A 20,415-nucleotide genomic window follows, 5' to 3' on the forward strand; every position below is an offset into this window, starting at 1 on the left:
TATTATACAGATGTTGGAGGGGTGTACAGGCAGGTTGCCCATTTACAAACAATCCAGGATGCACATGCAGCTTCAGGGCAGAACGCATATTTGAACAATGCGGTGGTGTCTTTGATGTGGAGAATTTTATAAATAAATCAGAAATATCTATAAATAACAATAATAAAGATATACTTGCTCACTAACCCCTGAAAAATTGTCACACGAAAGACATTAACCCAGACTGTGGGGAGAAATGACCTTACCTATTGTCAATAAGTAGGGAAACTTTCACATATGTGATGTACAACATTAAAAATCATACTTATGATAGCACATTTGATCCTTAAAAAAAATATACAAGTTGTGCATTTTATCATCCAAAGTTATGAGTCTGCAGCTCTATCCAACCAGAATAATGACTCACTAAGTGTTGGTTAATCCTGAGGGAGAACACCAGCAAACCAACACATTAACTCAATGGCAGGTGAAAGAGTTGGGTATTGATTAACGTTGCAATCAGCAGTAGACATGATTTTACATTACAAAGACTCATTTCATTCTGTTTTGATATTTTTTAAAAAGCATTAATGAACCACCAGTTACTATAGATGTCGCCAAATCCACCACAACAGCCCATTAACCATGATCGATCATCACCGTCAACACATTTAGGTATTGTAAAAATCCATTCATTCATTTCACCTGCTTGTATACTTGCGTCGTTGTTGCATAATACAAACAAAGGTACATTGCTATTCCATTTAAAACCAATCAAACTAAACCCGAGGGAGTCTTCAGAATACGAGCTTATACATATAAATAAAACAAAATATAAAGCAAGTAATAGTGAAATAAAGAGACTACTATATATGGCGTCATTGACTGATACAAAAATCTTTAATGACAAAGGGAAATAAAAAATAAATGTATTATAAAGGAATTATAATTATACTTATGTCTGTCTCATGTCAGACGATATGTGTGTATTAAAAGGATTAGATCAGAAATAAAGGTAGAACATATAATGTAAAAAACAGGAATATGAATACATTATTTTGATTTGCATAATTGCTGACATTTTAAAATAAAATTAATAAAAGGAGTAAAATTCTGTAAACATTGCATTAACAGCAGTTTCCAGTCATCGTTGGTCGAGCAAGGCTTTTTTTCAACTATATTCAGCGTATTTGTCTATCTCCTGCCCGCTGAGTGCACATTTACTGCACCACTCCTCTCTTTCCATACTTGGCAATGCCTTTCTTGCACCTTCGCTATTGGCTGCTGCAGAGAAAGCCCGGAGTGACCCGGATGTGCAACCGAGGCCTGTGTTTTCTGACTGCAGCCTCCTTCCTGTAGCCCGGTTGAGGAAGTGAATTTCGCTGACAGGGCTGGGTTCAGTGAGGGAGAGGCGAACAAAACAGCTTCCGTGGGGGACTATAAAAACAACACAAGAAGAAGAGACGCGAGGAGTGATCTTTTGAACCGTAGTAAAGCTAAGGTGTACAGTCATCGTGCTCCCCTGCCCCGCCGAGACCGCCGCAGACATGGTAAGGGCCGCGGTAGAGCTGCAGGAGACAGGGACGGGGTAAGAGGGTTTTGGTGGGGCTGCTGCTAACGGCTAGCGGTGCTAAGCTAGGCTAACGCTAGCTGGAGGTGCTGGGTGGTAACCTGAGAGCAGCAGCAGGGGATTCAAGTGTATAAATCACCGACACACATCTAAGTTGCTGTGTTTGCAAAACGTCCCCGTACCAGATACCAATGAATTAGCTCCGAGGCTAAGCTAGCAGCTGTTTCTTCCAACTAGTTAGCTAGTAGCTAGCCAAGCTAGATCCCCCGTAGGCATGAAGTTAGCACAGGATGTTTTGGGTTTGCAAGATCGTGTATAGTATCAGTGAAGTCTTAATATAAGGTGTGCCCCCCCTCCCACGCACACACACAGTTATCCAGTCGTGCACCACACACGCACATACGGGCTAATATAGTCAAGCCCTTGGTTGCCTGTAGCTAAAATAAGACTGCTTGCTCCTCCTATTCCTAACTACGACAAGCTGTCAACCTCCTCAATCTTTTCCTGCCCGACGAGTTTGATCTTAACTTTGGATATAGGGACATGTTAAACTCTGACATTCCCTTCAAATCATACCAGCAGTTATTGGTTACTGTTGCATGTTTGTTTTTAAAAACATTTTCCTATCTAATAACTTTATATGGCATTGACATCGCAGTAATTGATCATGTGTGTATGCTTGAAAAATATTGTTGCCTATATATATATATATATATATATATATATAGAGAGAGAGAGTACATTTTTGACTTGAGCTGTTCTTGCATAATGGAGCACAACGGTGTGTTTTTGTAGTAACGACTACATTTTCTTATGCCTGAGTTTGGAAGAGCAGCTGGTTTTTCTCCATGGTCGCCCAATCTCATCAGCCTCACCTCATCCATTCTGCTGGCTGAGCCTCACCGCCTCCCCTGACCCCGGGGTTGTTGGTCTGAGCTATTGTTTACACAGAGACAGGAGCACCGGTAAACACTGTGTCAAGGAGCGCAGGTGTCTGATGGTGCAGACTGATTCATCAGCTGAGAGAGATTTTAAGACGGGCAAAAAGCAACTCAGAGGAGAGGAAATGGCACGGGAGACTTTGCCTCGAAATTTCTATTATGGTCAGGGTCATCCTTTAGGAAAATGTTTATGGAAAAAGGGTTTTCTACTTTATAACATGTCATTGCCCTTTTACCAGCAAGCAGTTGCATGAGTACACTCTGTCAGGCTTTTGCACTTAACAGGAGTCACTTCATAGATAAGCTACGGTGGAGAGTTTTGTCAACATCTAAAAGGGAGGTGAATAAAATGAGTATAACAAATAATGTAACGGGGCAAAAAAACAATTTTATCTCTGGGCTTTCATACCGATTGTGATGTTTGTAATGACACGTTATAAGTGACCACAAGTTGGTAAACACAGTTACACAACATTAAAGTTGACCTTAATTCAGTTACTGTAAAAACATTTTAATTCTGTAGTAGTGACTTTTATGGCACTGTCTGATAATGCTCAGATGAAAATGAATGAGGCATAGTTACCTGTTAGGCTTAGCTTAATAATGGGGTTGTCCCTCTAGTGTTACTCAACTTCCTAAATCTTCGTACACATTCCCCAGAGTTTCATGTTGTGGCTGGTCTGTCCTCCCCTGCTCAGTGCTCACTAATGTCCTGCTGCTCGCTGCACAGTTAAGGGAGAGAAACAGAAATTCTTGGGGGAAGGCTGAGCAATGCAGTCCTGTCTTTTCTGATGAGTGAAATATTTTACATTTAATTTATCATAAAACTGCTACACAACAAAGACACAGTAAAAGGAAGACTGTTTTGTTAAAGAAATGTTTCCTTCTGGATAAAACATACAGGAATGTTTATCTGCAAGAGTTAAAGACTAGCCAGCTGCTTCACAAACTAGTTTATTGGGGACATTGACTCTCAAACATGAGCTGAGTCTGGGTGACTAAGTACATAACAAAACAATCCTCAGTAAACAACTCAAACATGTAACCAAAAGGCTGTATTGAAGATTCTGAATGAGTTTTGGGCTCATTGTGATGATAGTGAGGTTTTTAGTGTTTGTTACAAAACACACTTCACAGTATTTCTGTCAATTCTACAAAACCTACCTTCAGTTCCTACACTGATAGTTAGTGTTTTACATTTAAATATGGTTTGATTGATCAGTCACATCGTTCGTTCGCTTTGCAGTAATTAATCAGATCTTCATGTCACGATGCTGGGAGCAGGCCCAAAAAGACACGATCAGCCATCAGGTTCTAATGTGTGAGAAAAACACTCGACAATGCATTGTGGGTCACACACCCCCAGGCTGAAGTTAGTTTGATAAACACATGTGGCCACGTTTCACCAATTTCCTGTGAGAAACTCTGAAACTCATGCCTTCCAAACGTCCATTTGTTCAGTTCATTTCTTCTGCTATGAAGACTGTTTGACAGTGATCACCATGTGGGACGGATGAGGGACTATTCTACTGTCACTGCACCTACTGGTCGGTCAGGATGTCTGTGTGGAAGGAGATCGGGTCAGAGATTGATGCCCTTAGTCAGTGATGTGAGAGCAGATGTTTTGGGTTAACTTAGCTGACGCACTAAAACGTCAAGAGTCCTTTACAAACAAAACAAAACGCCCCATGTTCCAAGAGCATTATAAATATTAGAGTCTTGTAAAGTTATATATTCTACTTGTCTGGTGCCAAATTAAAAAGCTACTTAACTTTTGCTGGCAACATATAAAACTAGGCAGCAACCTCCGGTTCTGCCGAGTGAAGCCGATGCGGAAGTGTCTTAAAACTTTCATTCTCTCTACTGACCAGCAGGGGGAGACTCCTCCGGATTCAAAAGAAAGTCGGATTGTATGGAAGTCTATGAGAAAATGACTCTACTTCTCACTTGAGTTATTACCTCAGTAAACATGAGTTTATGGTCTATACAGGATGCTGTTCATTTAGTAAATTATGGTCTCATTTAGAATCAAGCAGACCATAGAGCGGAGTATGCTTTAGGGCGGGCATACTGTGATTGACAGGTCGCTGCCGCTAATTTCCCTCGTCCGCAATCCCAATATCGTAACTTCCGTTCATCGGTTACGGGGGAAAAAATGCCAATGGCCGCATTCAAAGATGGCGACGGCAAAATCGCCGACTCGAAGCTTCATAACAGCAGTCCACTAACCAACGGGTGACGTCACGGTGACTACGTCACGATGACTACGCCCACTTCTTATGTACAGTTTATGTAGATAACCAAAGAGGCCAAACTTCATTTTTATAAGTTACAGTGTTGACATTTACCTGTTTGTAGTTCACCTCAGTACGACTCTTCCTCTGCCACACTACCTGCTGCTGTTTGACGATAAGCTGATAGCGATTCCACTCAAATGTGCCGCCTGTGCTCCGTGACACACGCCTCACAGCCAGATGAACGCATCCTTTGACCGCTCATGGACTATCTTCACCGACCTCACTTATTTGGATATGTTCAGACGAGCCACATGTTAGATAGTTGGATAGTTTTCTGCACTGTGAAATGCAATGAGGTCAAACTTTTCACAATTGCTCTTTCATCTGTAACGCATGACAAATCATGAGTGCTATTCAGTCTGCTGAGCTGGAAACGTTGTCTGTCGTCTCTCAGTGCAAGCAGAGTTTGCCTGCAAGGGTGTGGATATTTCCTCCACAGCAGCTCCTCTCATACCCTCGTCCAGAATGTAGCGGGCCTTTATCATTGTGGTGGTCATTATTTATAGAGAGCATACCAATACTCAGTCCTGATCCAATACCTGCGTGTATGTTCCTACTTAATACAACTGCACAGTGCACAGTAATCGAGAGCCTCCTCATTAGCACAGCAGGGCTTTTCACAATTAGGTTCACAATTTTTCAAGTGTGTCTTTAAACAATAGTCAGGTGCCCGTATGAATGGAAGCAGGTTTTGTCTAATGTAATCATTCCTCCTGTTTCTACTGGCCCTTAAGAGAGAACCTCTTAATGCGCTTACAAAGTAAGTGATGGGGTAAAAAATCCATAGTCCTTATTCTCCGTTAAAACAACATTTCAGAGTTTATGTGACGATATGGTGAAGCTTCAGCAGTCTGAGTTAGTAGACGTATTTTCAGTACAAGAGTTTGTGTTTTCTCAGGCAGTGTTGACTTGTTGAGCTGCAGAAGAGGGACAGTAACTCAAAGAGGACATTTTGTACTCAAAAGGTTATAACCTGAAATGGAAGATTCCCACTTGATTTATAATGTACTCGAGACAAGACGGCACACGGGGGACTGTGGAAACCCCGGCACTAGTGTTTAGTGTTGTTGCAGGAAGATTCTGGATTTGAACAAAACCTTGTTAATCCTCAGCATCAACATAATACTGAAGTTCAAATGAACTCGTCAAACAGCAGAAGTTTAGAGAGGTATAATCTACTACTCTACTCTCTGCTGGGCCTCACTGAGGGGAGCATCACTAACACTTACTGCAAATATATAATTTTTGTGCCACTCTGTTTCTTTTTCTTGCAACACTGTCAATCTCGAGTGCGAGTATGAGCATTTTATACAGCTGGCCATTTATAAAATTAAAAAAGACCTACTGGAATTTGATCAGGTGTAATATACCAATAAACATCACCGATCTATGACGTTATAATAAAGACCAAGTGCTCCAGAATGTAAACACTAATTGAAAGCAGCTTTTTTTCAGGACATTACATTCCACTTAAATGTGAAACCAATTTTTAAATATGATGAAACGATTAATATTGTTGTCTTACATCATTACAGCTGGATCTGTTGGCTTTCTACTTCAGCTGTAGTGAGAAACACAGAACAAGTTGATAGTGTTGTAACTTTGCTCTGTTAAAAGAAAAGTATTATCAATTATTGAATAGTAAATATTTGACTTCAGCTCTGACGTACATGGTTTTACAGGACAGAATGTTTTATGAGTAACTCTCTTTCTGCCTTTAGAAACAACTAAGAGATTTTTAAATCTGTCAAATTGCCTCACGAGCTCCACGTTGTTGGAACAGTTGTTTGAAACGTGGTCAGTTGAAACATACCAGTATACAGTAACACACTGAATGTGAGTGTGGAGGGAAGCTGCCGGGCTGTGGCGCTCTGAGCTGATGTGTTTAACTATAAAGTGATCGTACAGTGTTGTAACCGTTGTCTCTCTGTTTTCAGAACGACCAGCAGCTGGACTGTGCTCTGGACCTGATGAGGCGTCTGCCTCCTCAGCAGATCGAGAAGAACCTCAGCGACCTGATCGACCTGGTGAGTTACTGTCTTTGCTTCGTCCTCTCTGGTTTCTTTACGGGGACACGCAGGCAGAGAGCCGGCTGTGTCCCTCACAGTCCACCTCACACATGAGGAGGTGGTCACACTTCTTTAAGTTATATATTGGACCACAGTCGGTCTCTGAATAGGGCTGGCTGATAATTAAATATGATAACTTATCGTCTTTCAATGAAATCAAATAGCGAGATATAGTAATAAACAATTGTTTTCTAAATTGATAATAACGGACACATTCTAACTCAAATTGAAAATTGTTCCAAAACCATTTTTTCTTTCCCAATATTTATTCTGATACCTAAACTTGTACCGATCCGATACCAGTGTGTCAAAAATAAAGTTTAACGGGTGTAACTCCTCCTTGAATATCTTGTTTTATATTGCTGTAAAAACATCTCCTTCAAACAACTGTATTTATTCAAGATTACGTTTCAACACATCATGATCACGTTATAATTTACCTTCGCATCATAATATAACTCAACGGAGCCTCCGTTAACGGCCGGTAGCGCCGTTATTTTGTTATTTTAACTTCATTATTTTATACTTGAATGATAACCGACTCAAAGCCGACCTCTCTCTTCCCCACCCACTGTAGTGGGAAGATGAAGGCTAAGTAGTTTAAATGACATTGTTCTTTATTGTTGAAAAAACGGCAGCAAAACGTGTTACCCTTCAATACAGATATGAGCTAACTCTCTCTCTCTCACACGCACACACACACTTCCTTCCCGCCCTCATAGATGATGTAGTAAGAAGCACTTTTTTCTTTAATAAAGCAACACCAGTGGTTGGACGGAGAAGAGCTCGTCAACCAACCAATCGACTCACCGACCAGAAGCCGGGGGGGGGCGGGCCTCTTGTGGTTTTGATCTTGTTTCAATGTGACAGTTGCTGCACATCAGGGTGACATCTGGGTAACTGAGGCTATTTTTAGCATTTGATGTAGCAAAAGAAGTTTTATTTATTTATTTTTTTTTGTAAATCCTCAGTGCAACACTTTAATAACTTGTAAATGAATCATTTCTTTCCTTCCTACATTTTTCTGTTTTTAATAAACATTTTGAAATTGTTAGACCTGTTTGGTGGATTTTAACAGAGCAGTGCCAGCTGACTCCGACAAATTAAGCAAAATCAGACACGCAATCAAACCACACTTTTACCATTGTTTGCATGACACCTTGTTTTGTGGGCATATGTGTTCTCACCTCCCTCCTCCCTCACCTTTAACCTCTCTCTACCCGGGCTTCGTCTCTCTCTCCTCACCCATTTCACTGTGTCCGGTTGTTAGCGCCTATTAGCGCATCTGTCAATCACCTCCACTGCCAGGCACTATTTGGCTCCACCATCTCTGCTCAAACTCTTCCTGGTGACTCAGAATCACCTGAAATCACGTCTTTCCTTCCTGTTTTACCCACATCTCTCCCGTCCTATCTGCTCTCCATTTTCTCCCCTACCACTCTTCCCACTGGGCTTTGTGTCCCCCCCCCGTCCTTCCCTTGTCTTATCAGTCTGGGCTGCCAGGTGTGTGTTCGGGGGGATTTTCTTTTTAGGGAAACAGTGCCTCCTTTGTGTCTGTACTCTGATGTTGGAGGACATAAAGAGGGATGGAATAGAGAGAGATGTCAGTCTGTGAGAAGTAATTTGTACCACCTTATCCTTTAGATTATGTTTCCCGTTGATTCTGTAACCTCTGCTCATTGATTGGAGCTGGAATGTGAAAGACATGAAGTTCCAGTTCATTTTTGACCAGAATGAGAGGATTAAACACAAGGCTGCTTTTGTTTTTGCCGTCTACTCTGGTCCTTCAGTCCTGCACATTTTAGAAGTTGGCATCTCGTACAGGAAGTCTGCACTGGCCAAAATATCTTGCTCATATGTTTCAAGACAAACAGAGCACTTTTAATAACGTGTCTGAGGAGATGTGTTACAAACTTTTGCATAAGTTTCTGCGGCTGAGCACATGAAAGTATCCGTGCTGTGGAGAACAGTGTGTTGATGTTGAGCTTTTTTCTCTCCGTGTGTGTCCAGGTGCCCAGTCTGTGTGAGGACCTCCTCTCCTCTGTGGACCAGCCCCTGAAGATCGCCCGGGACAAGGTGGTGGGGAAAGACTATCTGCTCTGCGATTACAACCGAGACGGCGACTCCTACAGGTCGAGTTTATGACTGCACTTCATTCATGGACCAAAGGCAGTGACTGAAACGTTTTCCTTGGCTTTTAATGGGTTTTGTAATGTCCTTTTTAAAATCACCAGATCCCCGTGGAGTAATAAGTATGAACCTCCCATTGAAGACGGTGCAATGCCTTCAGCTCGCCTGAGGAAACTCGAGGTCGAAGCTAATAACGCCTTTGACCAGTACAGAGACCTGTGAGTTCCAAGGAGGCAACCTCGTGGGAAGTTTTAATAACCGGTCAGCGTTGCCCTCTTGTGACCTTTTGATGTGTTTTTTTTCAGGTACTTTGAGGGCGGCGTGTCCTCTGTGTACCTCTGGGACTTGGATCATGGCTTCGCTGGAGTTATTCTCATCAAGAAGGCCGGGGATGGATCCAAGAAGATCAAAGGGTGCTGGGACTCCATCCATGTGGTGGAGGTGCAGGTGAGAATCAGCTGATGCGAAATAGGTTGACACTTGAATTTGATCCCGCCCAGACTTTTTGTTTTCTTAGAGGGAGTCAGAACGAGTAAAGACGAAAACTGTGCATGACATTTGCAGATGACGGTTAACATCAGTTACATGTAGCAGACGAGGCGTCATACATCTTTAGACTGCGATGCGGTGCAACACTTCCAGGTTTAGTCTGGAGTCTTGTCTCATTGCTTGCTGTGTCTGTTGTGCGAGCAGGAGAAGTCCAGCGGTCGTACTGCTCACTACAAACTCACCTCCACCGTCATGCTGTGGCTCCAGACAACCAAGACCGGCTCCGGCACCATGAACCTGGGCGGCAGTCTTACTAGACAGGTACGTGTTGGACTAGACCACTCCTGACACGTCTGTGGTCATCCATTAACTCAACGTGTTGTCTCATCGTTTCACAGATGGAAAAAGACGAGACAGTTGGAGAGTCCTCACCCCACATCGCCAACATTGGCCGCCTTGTCGAAGTCAGTATATCTGATGTCCTGCGTGTTTGACTGCTTAGCATTAATTCAACTCGCCTGCAATGTAATGTTTCTCAAGAAAAGGTCTCCTACACAGGGTTCTGCAGATCCTCATTGGGATTTAATAGTTGCATACTTTATATTGTATCTCCTGTCTACACCACCATTATTATGTTTAGGCCGGTAATCACACCGCCCTGCAGATGAAGCCGGCCTGTGTAGTCTTAAACTAGTCTTAAACCAACTAGTGTTGGTTTGTATTGTATCGTAATAACAGGTATTTCTAGTAACGGAAATGCATGTCTGTGCAATAGTGCAACACTAATGAAGAAATACCAGTGTCACTGTGCATCATGTTCAGCACATTTCACACACATGAAGTAATTATCGAACAATGTTGTCGTTGATAACCGGAGAATAAACTGAACTTAAAGTTAAGAATGTTTTGATTTGCGTTCCAGGATATGGAGAACAAGATTCGCTCCACACTGAATGAAATCTACTTTGGGAAGACCAAGGACATCGTCAACGGCCTAAGGTAACACTACATGAGCTGCTTCCATGACTTGCCTCCCTCTCTCCTTTTACAGGACTTCCAGTCAGCCGGGTCCGTTGTACCGGTCTTACTGAGAGAAGAGTCCGTTTTCTTCTGCTTCACCGTCTGTTGACCTGTCCAGCAGACATTTTCTTACATCTTTTGTCAATTTCTGTCATTTTAAATTTTTTTGAAACCTACCTTTGCTTCCCCTCTTTTCAGTTGAATTTCTTCTGTATTCGCTTAACCTCCTCCTCCCCATCCCTCTCCTATGATCCTATTTTATTTATTTATTGCCTTCCGCTGCCATTCTTCTCACTGTCTGTCCATCCTCTGTCACCTCTCCTTCCCTGCTGCCTCTCCTCTGTGCTGCAGATCTATTGAGTCTTTGCCCGATAACCAAAAGTACCGGCAGCTCCAGAAGGAGCTGTCGCAGGTCCTCACCCAGCGTCAGATCTTCATTGACTAGGGTCAGAGGTACAACCTGGCATGTGTGTGTTTGTGTGCATTTCAGTGTGTATGAGTAAGTACAAAACCAACACGGGACAATGTTGCTCATTCCTCACTGCTCCGTCCGTGGTGCTCACTCTCTGATGGTGCACAGTACTTTTAAGGAAGGAAGATATTCATTTACTTCAGACACATCTTTGATATTTCCAAAGAAAGCCGCTCACTCAACACACTTTTTAAACTTCTAAAAACACCAAACGCGGTGACCTTCAAACTGAAGTATGGTCTGAACTCTCCTCCTGGTTCTATCCTCGAAAACTGTCTTAGATATTGCTATTGATCACATTTTAAACATAGTTAGATCTTAGGCGCGTGGGGCGTTTTGTACAAGACGGTTGTTTGTTGAGATGTAAATACAGCTTTTATCTACAACAAGCCAACTGTGAACGTAAAGTAGAAGATGATACAAATCAGAAAAGTCTGGTCACAACACGTCACTTTATACAGTTTAATAAAAATGTCTGCTATGGGGACTAACGTCATCACACGTATGTCATCCAAGACTGTTTAGAGACCCCAGTATGCAGAAATATTCAAACACACCTTTTTAAGAATCGCCAAAAATAATACAGTTTTACTGCACGCAAACAACTGCATGGATTTTGCCTCAAACTGCATGGGGTTATTATAAATTGGGCATGTCTAAGGTACCTATAAATCTCATTTTCATTAGATATCTTTAAAGGTGTAAGGTCAAGGGACCCCTCCGAAAATACCATTTCTTTTAACAATCAACACTTGAAATGAAGGCACTTGCAAATGACAAGGTAGTATCAAATGTAAACCATACTTGTTTCATTTTTACCTCTATACTTAAGATTTCATTAAACCTTTTTTTTTTTTTTTTGTCCCTTTGTGGTTTGGGTTACACTCAAACAAGTTGCTCCCCAAAATGTAAACTATTTCCTGGACCAAAATAAAACCATACAACTAAAACAATGTTAAACCAAACATTTAAAATGTTCTATGCGCGTTCAGTTTCCCTCACCGAAGCCGAACTTTGAAGAGTCATTCAGCCTCCTTCCCAACAAGCTAACATGGCTGGTACCAATAGATTCATTAGTTCATTTAGCTTCTAAACTGAGGCTGACAGACGATGTGTCCTCCAGGATCAGATGGTCAGATGTATTTTATGTGCGTGTGAGGGTTCAGGCTCTCGGGTGACTCTTGAGTGTGTATGTGGGACTGTATGCTTTATGAATACATTTTGTTGAACATTGAGCAGCTGTGCAGCCATGTTGTGCATGTTTTGTTTACCTTGTAGTCTAACAGACGAACCTTCTGAGGGAGCGACGCACAAACCATGTCCGAGTTTTCAAAGCAGTCACCACCCCTGATGTTTCGCAGTTTGTTGCCCAAATAAGGTTTCCTTAAACGGTGTGTTGATTGTGAGTGCAGCACTTTGTCCTGTCAGAGGAGTGATAGGACAAAGTGCTCTGACACACTCCTCTGTTTAAAACAATTATTTTCCTCAGAAACGCAGAATTTTCCTTTACCCACAAAATGACTTTTCATATATCAACTACTCACTCCGTGTTACCATGAAGATTTCGATTTTATATTGGCACATAATTCTCAGTTAATTATTCATCTTAAAATAATTAAAGATTAGTGAGTCTTGCTACAAGACCGTGTCGGCAGGTAAAGCACATGATTCAACAGCATGACATCACTAACTGTTGGTTTTTCTTTGCCTGACATGAATGTGTGCCGTGTGTACAGATGTGTGATGATGATGCATATTCCTCACCATCTTCTCTCCACACAGGAGTTGGACTGTGCTGTCTGTCTAACGTTGCTCTTGAACTTACAGTGTTTCTGTCTCGCTGGAGAAACTTTTCCGGTCTCTCTCGCTGTTGTTGTTTCTTATTTTGATGTTGTAGGTGCTGATTGTTTTTCTTCTCTTTTTGTCTTCTCTCACACAGGAGTGTTCAGACTCTGGCTGACAAGTCAAAGCAGGAGGCTCTGAAGGTCGACCTGATGGAGGCACTCAAACGCAAACATACCAGCTAGAGTTGCTACTGTTTTTTGTTTCTTTCTTCCGTCTCTCACTCTCTCTGCCTCATCTCCGCCATCTTTTCTCTGTTTCTTTACTTCTCTCCCTCCACGCCTGTTTCACTGCTGCACTCTTGTTTGTTTGTGAAAAAACTAAAAAGGAGAAAATGCATAGCTTTTTATTTGTTTTTGTTTTTTTTCCGTCTGGTTTTGTTTTCATGCATCTCATCTGCCACGTTCACTCGCGCTCCCTCTGTCTCTCTTCACCCCTCTCTTTTCTCTCCCATGTTATGGATATGATGATAGTATTACCACAGTTAATGATAATCTTACAGTGTGAGGGTCATTGTAGTAATAATCCCACATATTCTCACAGCTGATGTGATTGATTTTTGGCCCAGCTCTTCCTCTTCCTCGAAACGGACACGGTGCTGTAGGTGGCGTAGGCTCGACGGGGCTGTCATTATTATGTACATCAAATTTATTTCAAGCACCTACTTTTGTCTACGACACCACCCTGATATATTTGTATAAAATTATTACTGTCGGTGTATAACTTTCATTCTTATGGTTATTGAACGTGTAACCACGAGGGCGGCCTTCGGTTTGTGTTACAATCTTTTTACTCTTTACTCCACTCTGTCCGCATGCATGTGAGCCTGTGTGGGGCTGCAGTGAGTGGAAATGTGGACTTATCAAACATGGGGGATGGACTGTTATAATCACCGGGTGATTACACCCACAACGTCAACAACCCCCCCCCCCCCCTTACACTGTGTATAACATGACATGCCTCCCCTCTGTTCAGCTTATTCAACTTTTCTCTCTCCTCACCTACTACGTCTTTGTTGGGGGTCACAGTTTGTCATTGTGTCTCAGTGGAAACCTTTCTGTTTCCATTTTTGAGGGGAATCTTTTTGTTGTATTTTTGTTTTGTTTTTATTTTGTAAAGCTTATGATTCATATTGTATTAGAGCCTCCAGCAACAATAAAAACAGTAAAAAGCTCCTTATTTGTTTCTTCATTGTTTGAGGTAAGGCACAGTACAGCTAGTGGACAACTTGACAAACTACATTCCCATTGTACTCACCTTGCTAAGTATTTATAAGCAGAATATTACTATGTAATTATTGTTTATAACCCACTATAAAGTAGCAAAGCCCAGTTATTGTAATAAGTATATTTATAAGATTAGTTATAATTTTTGGTACAATTACTCTTTAAAAGTAACAATGATTTCCACGCGTCCTGGAAAACCTGGGAAAAAGTTGACCAATTTTCAAATCATTGAAAACTAATGTAATTGAAAATCATTTTAACATTCTCCTTTTTTCCTTCAGCTGAAAAAAAAACTGCGAGGCTATCGGAGCTCCCAAAAACGGATCACATTGGCATCTTAAAATGTAAATAGTTTGCTGGTGAGAGTACTTTGATCAGACTGTTGTTGAAACACCCACGTCACGTCACGTAGCAGCAATGTTGGTGTTGAGTTGGTTAGCATGTTCGGTTGTTAACTTTTCGTGCTGGTTTTGCCTGCAATGGTTTCAGGTTTGTGATTCATCTCTGGATAGGTGCAATCAGGTTTTAAATGTGTGTTGGGATTGTTAAGAGAGATGGATGGTGAATGGGAAGCTGGGCAATAAAGTCTGGCGTGATGAACTGAAAAGAGACGGTGGCAGGTGATACCAAACTAGACACTAACTTTAAATCTTACATTTAGGTAATGTTGTGTGAAGTTTAGTCTACTTTTGTCAGTAGGCAAACAGTATGCTACTATTTTTGATATTGGTGTCCAGTAGGGGTGCAACGGATCACAAACCGCACGGTTCGGTTCGGATCACGGTTCTTGAGTCACGGTTTGGATCAGCAAGGGGAGGAGACAAGTATAACTTTGCTAACCATTTATTAATTAAAGAACTTCAAGAAACACTTAAAGCAAAGAACTTTGGGCTATAGTCTTACATGAAAACAAAAATATTGAAGATGTCCAATTTGAAATGAAATTAATAAATAAAAAACATTCAAGAATACTCAATTCTGTTTAAGTGCAACATGAGGTTTGTTGATACCCTCGTCCTTTGATCAATATTGAAAGAAAACAGCCAATGTCTACAGCATCAAAAAAGCCTAACACGCTCCATTCACGTGAACACACTACTGCTTTATATATCTGTCCACTGACACTGCATTGATATTCAGGGACTTGTTACTTGAAAAGGAGCAGCAGCAGTAAAACTTTATTACACACTATAATGATTAAACTGTAAAAAAAAAAATCAATTAATCTGCGGTTCACAAGTGTGCCGAACCGTGAGGTGTGATCCGAACCGTGAGGTGTGATCCGAACCGATCACGGATCGATCCGTGATCCGTTACACCACTACCGTTAACGTTATATTGCAGCAGCAAGCTGCCGGTAACGTTAACATTATATTCAGTGGTGGGCCGTCAGGGCCTGCAAGGCCTTCTCTGCTGGCCTAAACAGAATCACAAAGTTAGAGCTATTTTATAATTTGATAATTTTTCTTAAATACACTACATGTATTATAATTTATAAAAATATTTTTCCCATTATCTTATTTTCTCATTGCACAGCTACTGTCTTCCTCAGTTGCTCTGCTTCCAGTGCAGCTTGTTTTAAGGAGAGCTTTTATCCAATCAGATCTCACCTCTGTGTCTCTAGGTAAGAACAGAGGCCCGAGGCCTGCAGACTCACAAGTGCATCCATGTGCAGTTTAAGTGAATGGGGACGATATTGTTGATTGTCATAGTCTTCAACCAATCGGATCTTTAGTTTGACATGTTGGGCGTATTCTTTGAAGTGCCAGAGCCTGCTAGCTGGCCTACAGCTACATCTGCATTAACACACAGCTCAGCTTCCAGGTGCAGCGCTGCAGTGAGGTGCAGCGTGTGCTGTGATTGGTCAGTGGGCGAGCACGTGACTATTGGAAAACGAAACCTAAGCAGAGGCTTAGTCGGACTAGTAAGAGTTCAAATTGAAAGATATGGAAGAAATTATGACATTTTTTGCATTTTTCTTGGTGTAGATTATTATTATTTTTTACCTAGCTTTGTTTTTTTTTAACTCAATGGCTGAATAAGGAGGAGAAACAGATTTGTGAGTTGGGATTTAACTGGGATGAAACTCTTTGCCAACAAAGAAAGGAGCAAGGAGTTTGTCTTTACAGTATTTGGTAAGTCAACTGCATTTGTTTTTTTTACATCTAATATCTGAATGGCCCGTGCCCTTGAGTGTGTAGCAGAATGCGTGTTGCTGTTGTTTTCCCGCTAAGCTAGTTAGCGTAGCCTCCCAGAACACTTGCGGAGCTGTTTTTTTGTTTTTTTTGTTCCGGTTCAGAGGTCACACAGACCGTCGTCTCCTACATGAGCGCAGAAAACATTATATTTCCTACAATTTAAGCTTCTGCATTTTCCAAATGCACTAGTATTATTCAAACGTATTGTTCGGTTTGTAAGCCTCGTACCGAACGGTTTAATACGAATACGTATATAGTTACAGCCCTAGAAACGAATAATAACCGTATAGCTGTGGCGCCATCATGAGGTTATAAGGTAGTATTTCAGCTGCAGGACAGCAGTGAAGGCCCAGGTATAAAATGCACAGCCCGCCACTGCTTTTGAGACAAATGTTTAAAAGTTTAACATTAAATATGAGAGAAAGGTATTATACAGCAATTTAAATGTTTCATATTAGTTTAATTTGACAAGTCTTTTGTCAGCCAGCTGTTTATAAGCAGTAAAAGAAAACTTAAGAGAATTAGGCTTTTGATGGCTTCATGTTTGTCTATAACTCTTCCTCTGAGGAGACAAGAAATATTTAACAACTAAAGAAATGAAATGTTTTCAAACGTGGAGCAGGTTTTAACCGAGGCTCTGTTTGTAAATGAGGAAACAAAGTTCACATTCACAGCGCTGCTCCTCTTCCTGGAATGAACCACAGCTTGATAACCACTCCTTCTTCCTCCTGCTCTCAAACACAGCCGCTCCACCCTGTGCACATATTTCCTTGTTCCCTCCCCTTCAGATCTACAGTTTTAACGATCGGTGTAACCAACATGGTGGTGAAGCGATAGAGCTGACAGGCTCCATTCACTGAACAAACACATGTTGTTCAGATCAGAAGTCAAAGCAGAGTCGCTTCTAGTGAAGTGAAACTCAGACAGTCGTCGTTACTGAGAGGTGAAATGGCGCAGAAAGGAGTTCAGCTGGATCGGGAAACCTTCTTTTGTTCCATCTGTCTGGATCTACTGAAGGATCCGGTGACTACTCCCTGTGGACACAGCTACTGCATGAACTGTATTGAAAGCTTCTGGGATGAAGAGGATGTGAAGAAACGCCACAGCTGTCCTCAGTGTAGGCAGACCTTCACACCGAGGCCTGTCCTGCTGAAAAACACCATGTTAGCAGTTTTAGTGGATGAGCTGAAGAAGACTGGACTCCAAGCTGCTCCTGCTGATCACTGCTATGCTGGACCTGAAGATGTGTCCTGTGATTTCTGCACTGGAAGGAAACGGAAAGCCATCAAGTCCTGTCTCGTCTGTCTGGCCTCTTATTGTGAGAAACACCTCCAGCCTCATTATGAAGCCCCTGTCTTTGAGAAACACAAGCTAGTGGACCCCTCCAAGAAGCTCCAGGAGAACATCTGCTCTCGTCACGATGAGGTGATGAAGATGTTCTGCCGTACTGATCAGCAGTGTATCTGTTATCTCTGCTCTGTGGAGGAACACAAAGGCCACGACACAGTCTCAGCTGCAGCAGAAAGGACTGAGAGGCAGAGAGAGCTGGAGGTGAGGCGACTAAACATCCAGCAGAGAATCCAGGACAGAGAGAAAGACGTGAAGCTGCTTCAACAGGAGGTGGAGGCCGTCAATCGCTCCGCCGACAAAGCGGTGAAGGACAGCGAGAAGATCTTCACTGAGCTGATCCGTCTCATGGAGAAAAGAAGCTCCGATGTAAAGCAGCAGGTCAGATCCCAGCAGAAAAGTGAAGTGAGTCGAGTCAAAGAGCTTCAGGAGAAGCTGGAGCAGGAGATCTCTGAGCTGAAGAGGAACGACGCTGAGCTGAAGCTGCTCTCACACACAGAGGATCACAACCAGTTTCTACACAACTACCCCTCACTGTCACCACTCAGAGAATCTACAGACTCGTCCGGCATCGATATCCGTCCTCTGAGCTACTTTGAGGGCGTGACGGCGGCTGTGTCAGAAGTCAGAGATAAACTACAGGACGTTCTGAGAGAGAAGTGGACAAACGTCTCACTGGCAGTGACTGAAGTGGACGTTTTACTGTCACCTTCACAAGCAGAGCCCAAGACCAGAGCTGAGTTCTTAAGATATTCAAGTGAAATCACACTGGATCCAAACACAGCATACACACTGCTGTTATTATCTGAGGGGAACAGAAAAGCAACATTAATGAGAGAACAACAGTCTTATTCTAGTCACCCAGACAGATTCACTTCATGTTATCAGGTCCTGAGTAGAGAGAGTCTGACTGGACGTTGTTACTGGGAGGTGGAGTGGAGAGGAGAAAGAGTTTATGTAGCAGTCGCATACAAGAATATCAGCAGAACAGGGAGCTCTCATGAATGTAAATTTGGATTGAATGACAAATCTTGGATGTTACTATGTGTCAAAAACATTTTTACATTTTGGTACAACAAGATCCAAACTCCCGTCTCTGGTCCTCAGTCCTCCAGAGTAGGAGTGTACCTGGATCACAGAGCAGGTATTCTGTCTTTCTACAGCGTCTCTGAAACCATGACTCTCCTCCACAGAGTCCAGACCACATTCACTCAGCCTCTCTATGCTGGACTCAGGTTTTGTATGTTTGGTTATGACGACACTGCTGAGTTCTGTAAACTCAAATAGTTAGAAGTGATTTAAGGAACAGCAAATTAATTTTTGTGCTTTAATCCTGAAACTCATTTTGTCTCCATCATTGTCGCTTAATTGCTCATTTTTCTTCAGCTGTCAATCAAATATTGTGGGCGGTACTTTGACATCTTCTCATTATTGTTGTGTAAATGTTTGAGTGTCTTTAGGTGGAGCTCCTTTCTGTGTCTGTTTAGCCATGGAGGCTATCACTGCTCATGATGATCTTTGTTGACCTGAACTGATATTTCTCTCCATGAAAATGTAAACTGCTCTGAGGTTTAAATGTTTGATAAATATATGTATTGATGTATTTGTTAGTTGTTGTTTCTCTTCCACTGCATGGCTCTTAAAGAGAGAAATCACCAGAGCTTCTTTTATCAAAGAGATTTAGTTCTCAGCACTCTTTGTAAAGATTTCTTTAAGTGAAATTATGTTTATTTTCTATAACAGATTAAATGTTGTTCTTGTTGTTTTCTTAATCGTTGTACAAAAGAGGTACTATGATGTATTATATAACTAATTATTATAATCATAATCAATATGTAAATCATTCATGATTCTCTTTTACATAACTGAGATTCTGGTCAAACAAATAGATTATGAGGATGAAGTGAACGTGTTCATGAAATCATTGAACAAGAGTCATTGAACAGACTTTACTGATGGGATGTGAACAAACTGAAGGTTTACATGATGAATAAAGTATTTCTTGATTCAAGAATGAACAAAGTCTTTTCTTCTTGTCTTATTTACAGGGTTTCATACAAAGCTGATGGAGAAGATGTGAAACTAATATGAGAGTATAACTGAGTCAGTTTTCCTCCTGAAACACCACAAAGTACAGAGTTCATGTTCAGAGCAGAAGAACATTAGTCAGTCAGTCTCTGTCCTTTAAACTGTCCTCACTAAAACATCTGTGTCACAGAGAAATGAGCAGAGTTTTATATCACGTGTCGCTTCTTACAACCAACATTTAGTTTTTTTTGAATTCAGTAAAAGCTAAGGTCTCAGAAACATTTAGTATTTCTCTGTCACTTACCTGTATCGTGCTGTCATTAGGTCCTTCACTGGGATGTGTGGTTATTATATTTCTGCTAAGCCCAACATTGTGAGCAGAGTGCGCTCCAGGCAGTATACTGAGCATCAGCAGCTAACGTAAGTAGAGCAGAAGAAAGCCGTCAGTACCTGATGAGCGAAGTGTCATCAGAACAGAGAGCTCTTCTCACCTGACCTCATGTATTTTCATATATTTGTCCAGGCAGCAATGCTTATTGTAACTGATAAGAAAGTGATTGATGGCCGGTCTACCAGCTGGATCATCACTGGAAATATTGAGAACAGAGTTGAAGAATAGCCTCATTCATTCATGCAACACAATGTCAACATGGAAATACTAGAGCAGGGGTGCCCACACTTTTTCGACTTGCGAGCTACTTTTAAAATGTCCAAGTCAAAATGAACTACCTACATTAAAAATGCTGAATACCTGAGGACCTGCTGGAGACTGAGCGTCACGTTCAGCCTAAAACTACCACCGAGGAG

General features: G+C 41.7%; 2 protein-coding genes across 3 annotated transcripts; both read left to right on the forward strand.

Moving 5' to 3' along the window:
- Nucleotides 1-1,294: 1,294 nt before the first annotated feature.
- Nucleotides 1,295-13,984, forward strand: capzb (capping actin protein of muscle Z-line subunit beta). 2 transcript variants are annotated; one of them, XM_031878448.1, is made up of 10 exons: nucleotides 1,295-1,529; nucleotides 6,725-6,814; nucleotides 8,867-8,988; nucleotides 9,091-9,204; nucleotides 9,292-9,433; nucleotides 9,680-9,796; nucleotides 9,874-9,939; nucleotides 10,398-10,474; nucleotides 10,847-10,948; nucleotides 12,907-12,990. In XM_031878448.1, exons 1-9 carry the CDS (start codon nucleotides 1,527-1,529, stop codon nucleotides 10,938-10,940), a joined length of 825 nt encoding a protein of 274 aa, XP_031734308.1. In that variant the 5' UTR covers nucleotides 1,295-1,526; the 3' UTR covers nucleotides 10,941-10,948; nucleotides 12,907-12,990. The 2 variants fall into 2 exon arrangements, with proteins under 2 accessions (XP_031734308.1, XP_031734384.1); XM_031878524.1 differs by lacking the exon at nucleotides 10,847-10,948 and having other exon boundaries at nucleotides 1,300-1,529; nucleotides 12,907-13,984.
- A 2,586-nt stretch (nucleotides 13,985-16,570) lies between these two features.
- LOC116398859 (tripartite motif-containing protein 16-like) lies at nucleotides 16,571-19,602 on the forward strand. Its single transcript, XM_031875608.1, has one exon. It carries the CDS (start codon nucleotides 17,182-17,184, stop codon nucleotides 18,865-18,867), a length of 1,686 nt encoding a protein of 561 aa, XP_031731468.1. The 5' UTR covers nucleotides 16,571-17,181; the 3' UTR covers nucleotides 18,868-19,602.
- Nucleotides 19,603-20,415: the final 813 nt, after the last annotated feature.

This window comes from Anarrhichthys ocellatus, unplaced genomic scaffold (genome assembly GCF_004355925.1).
Source record: "Anarrhichthys ocellatus isolate YVR2014 unplaced genomic scaffold, GSC_Weel_1.0 scaffold1, whole genome shotgun sequence".
In the NCBI taxonomy this organism is placed as follows: Eukaryota; Metazoa; Chordata; class Actinopteri; order Perciformes; family Anarhichadidae; genus Anarrhichthys; species Anarrhichthys ocellatus.

What these genes read in the sequence shown, in the direction of transcription:
- LOC116398859 (XM_031875608.1), top strand. Translation starts at nt 17,182, where the DNA reads ATGGCGCAGAAAGGAGTTCAGCTGGATCGGGAAACCTTCTTTTGTTCC.
- capzb (XM_031878448.1), top strand. An exon ending in TCCATGTGGTGGAGGTGCAG is followed by an intron (nt 9,434 to 9,679) that starts GTGAGAATCAGC and finishes TTGTGCGAGCAG; the next exon opens with GAGAAGTCCAGCGGTCGTAC. An exon ending in ACATTGGCCGCCTTGTCGAA is followed by an intron (nt 9,940 to 10,397) that starts GTCAGTATATCT and finishes TTTGCGTTCCAG; the next exon opens with GATATGGAGAACAAGATTCG.